General features: G+C 41.2%; 1 protein-coding gene across 1 annotated transcript; it reads left to right on the top strand.

The window, feature by feature from the left end:
- Nucleotides 1-340: 340 nt before the first annotated feature.
- On the top strand, nucleotides 341-961 carry LOC120079131 (uncharacterized). Its single transcript, XM_090314320.1, has 2 exons — nucleotides 341-545; nucleotides 648-961. The coding sequence occupies exons 1-2, from the start codon at nucleotides 341-343 to the stop codon at nucleotides 959-961; spliced, it is 519 nt and encodes a 172-aa protein (XP_090170446.1).
- The last annotated feature ends 2,764 nt before the right edge of the window (nucleotides 962-3,725 follow it).

Here is a 3,725-nt window from a genome sequence, read left to right on the forward strand (position 1 = left end):
AGCTAAGTTTTTACCTATTAAAGTTACTTTTACCCTAGACCAATTAGCTAAGTTGTATGTTGATCGAGTCGTGAGTCAGTTTGGAGCTCCAGTTTCAATTGTATCAGATCGAGACTCCAGATTTACATCGAAGTTTTGGCCTAGTTTTCAAAAAGCTATGGGAACCAAGTTATATTTTAGTACCGCTTTTCATCCACAGACGGATGGTCAGTCTGAGCAGACAATCCAGACATTAGAGGACATGCTGAGAGCGTGTATATTGCAATTTAAAGGCAGTTGGGATACGCATCTGTCGTTAATCGAATTCGCGTATAACAATAGTTACCATTCGAGTATCGGGATGGCACCGTATGAGGCACTATACGGAAGACCATGTAGGACTTCGATATGCTGGAATGAAGTTGGTGAAAGGAAATTACTAGGTCCAGAACTTGTGCAACAGACATCAGATAATGTTAAGATTATAAGAGATAATCTTAAGACAACTCGAGATAGGAAAAAGTGTTATGCCGATAAGCGGAGAAGAGAATTGGAGTTTGAAGTTGGTGATAAAGTATTTCTAAAGCTATCTCCATGGAAAGGAATACTCAGGTTCGGTAGGAAAGGGAAATTAAGCCCCAGATATATTGAACCTTACGAGATAATAGAAAGAGTTGGCCCAATGGCATATCGATTGGATTTACCTCCAGAGTTATCTCATATTTATGATGCGTTTCATGTGGCAATGCTTAGAAAGTATGTGCCAGATCCTACCCATGTATTGCCTGAGCAACCAGTACAGTTGAGAGAAAATTTGTCTTATGAAGAGGAACCAGTGGAGATTCTTGATAGAAAGGAACATGTCTTAAGGAATAAGACAATTCCATTGGTAAAGGTACTAAGGCAAAACCATAGAACTAAAGAAGCAACGTGGGAAGCCGAAGAGAAAATCAGAAACAAGTATCTGCAGTTATTTAATTGACGGACTTGTAGCAAAATTTCGAGGATGAAATTTTCATAAGGAGGAGGTAAATATGAACCCCCGAATCCTAATTTCTCTACTTGAGTATGTTCCCTACTAAGACTAGTGTGGTGAGTAGGTTAATGTGAAAACTAGTGTGTGACGGTAGAGAAAATGGTGGAAAATGAGAAGAAAAGTGTGTATTTGGAAGCTTGATTTTTTAGGAAAAACTTGAAAAATTTGCTAAGTATAAACCTATATGATGGATTCGTTGGATGCATTTGATGCATTAGATGCGTTAGATGATGGATGTGTTGGATGCATTGGATGTGTTGGATGATGGATGCGTTGGAAGGGACCAATGTGTTGGTTGTGTTGCTGCGTTGGAAGGGTTCTTGGTGATGGCATGCGGCTGAAGGTAGAAAGATGGAGGTGACGCGATGGAAGACACAAGGGTAGGCAAGGCATGCATTGGAAGGCAGCCCATGCGTCGAGCGGTCGATGCACAGCGCCCTTGCCCAATGCGTCGAGTGGCCAGGAAAGCGCCCCTGCCATGCGTCGAGCGACCATGCCTATGCAGCGAGCGCCCTGTGGAACGCCCATGCCCATGCGTCGAAGCACCCTGCCGAGCATCAATGCGTCAAGCACGTCCATGCGGCCGAGCAAGCGAGCGATGGCCAGCCTATGCAGCACACCCATGCGTCGAGTGGCCAGCGCCCATGCAGCATGCCCATGCGTCGGTGGCCAGCGCCTATGCCAAGCACCATGCGCCCATGCCACACAAGCCGTACGATGATACCTAGTGAGCCATGCATCGATGATGAGCGGCCATCCTATGCGTTGGTGATGGCTGGCTCTTGCGATGGTTAAGTTGGATTGCGATGGTAGTGAACTGGCTTGCTATGCGTTGATTATAGGCTATACATTGATTATGGATTATGCATTGAACATTCAAGAGTTGGACGCATATAAAGGATGAGATCACCTAAAAAATGTCATCAAACCATGTGTCTTCTTGGAAGAAAGCCTTAAGCCTTAAGAATTTAAGGTGGTTGCATCATATTGGAAGCTCATACATTGGCTATATAGGAGAAGGACACTTAGATGGCGTTGATCAAAGAATTGCGTTGTTGGTTAGAGGAGGAAACACTTGGACATGCAGCCAAGTAGATGGTATCGACTTTGGAGAAGGTTTGGACGCCTATAAATAGGGCTAGAAGACTTCATTTTCAGATCACAATTCAAAATACAGTAAAAAGAGTGGGAGAGTTGAGCACACCTTGCGTTCAGACCAAAATCCATGCGTTGATCATAGAGCTTCAAAAAGGGCACATTGGACAGTGAAGTCTGGAAAACAGCATCAACTTGGGACGAGAAGTTCTCTCAATTTACTCGTGCATTTGGAGTGATTCCAAAGAAACCTGAAAGCTCTGAAAATCTAGTTCTTAGGGTAGGGCTGCCGGAGGAAAAGCTCGAAGGGATCATACTGAAACTGAGAAGAAGACAGAAGGGTGAGGCTGTCGAATAAGCTTGGGCCAGTCTTGGAAACTTTTTGATTCCGGCTAAATCACGAGTAGTTCTAAGCTCAAATTTTACCGTAAGCTTCCTGAGACATTTTAGAATATGTTTGTAGAAGGAAGTATCTCGAAATAAGACCTAGAACTATGAGTAATCTGAGCTGTAAATTGAATCTAGATTCTAAGGGTGAAAAAGGGAGCCTGAGGTAGAAAATAAACTACTAGAGTGAAAAGTTCCTAAGCGATGAAGGTGAGTGACTAAAATGTTTGAATTACAATGTTTTATAGAAAACATGTTTTAAAGAAGATTATTCTCATGCCAGCTAGTTTTACAAAGTGATTTCCAAACAAACCATGAGTTATGTTTTAAATGCATGCATGAGCGAGAAGTTTGTTGGAAAGCTATTTATATGTGTTAAATATACCCAACATGCGTTAGTATCTTTAAAGCTATGTTTTTATATGTGTTATACTTTACATGCTTTAAAGAAAGTCATTTATGTCTAGTTTTACTTAAAACGTGATACCGAAGGACATTTAAGAAGGTATCCGCCCAACTAGATACTGAAGGACATTTGAGAAGGTATTTATTGGTACTGCGGACGTTTGAGAAGGTACTAAACCAACCGGATACTGAAGGATGTTTGAGAAGGTATCCTAGTAACTCGATACTGAAGGACATTTGAGAAGGTATCTGAGCAGAAGTACCTAAGGTATGACGGTACTTAGTATGGCCACGTGCACGTAGGTAGTTAGAGTCAGAGATTGAGCAAAAGGGTTCTCTCTTGACTAGCAGTTGGTGTTGGGATTTTTTTTACCCACAGTGGGGTTATTCTCAACTGAGAAAGAGTTTTACTGTTTTATGATTAAAACAGCTTTATATGTTTTATGCTTGGAAAAGGTTTATACTGCAGTACAAGTACTGTAAAAGCTTATATTTCAGTTTGAACTCTTTATTGAGATTTTTGCATGAGAATCAGTTATCTTTCTTAAGTCACTCACTAGGCTAGCAAGCTCACCCCATTTTTAAATGTTTTCCTTCCCCTCCCCCACCCCCACAGGTAGCAGTCAAATTCTCAGAAGATAAGCTCTGCATCTTCTCTGCACTAAAGGATAAAGAGATTTGTAACTCGTCTGTTTAGGTGGTTACTGTAAATATTGTACACATGTTACTGTTGTTCATATAGTGACTAAGATTTTTTTGGGCTTTAGAACTTATGAATCTAGTGTTGTAAATATGTTATGCTTCTGAATTAATAAATGTTTGG

This window comes from Benincasa hispida, chromosome 6, assembly GCF_027475165.1.
Source record: "Benincasa hispida cultivar pf3 chromosome 6, pf3_genome.v1.1, whole genome shotgun sequence".
NCBI lineage: Eukaryota > Viridiplantae > Streptophyta > Magnoliopsida > Cucurbitales > Cucurbitaceae > Benincasa > Benincasa hispida.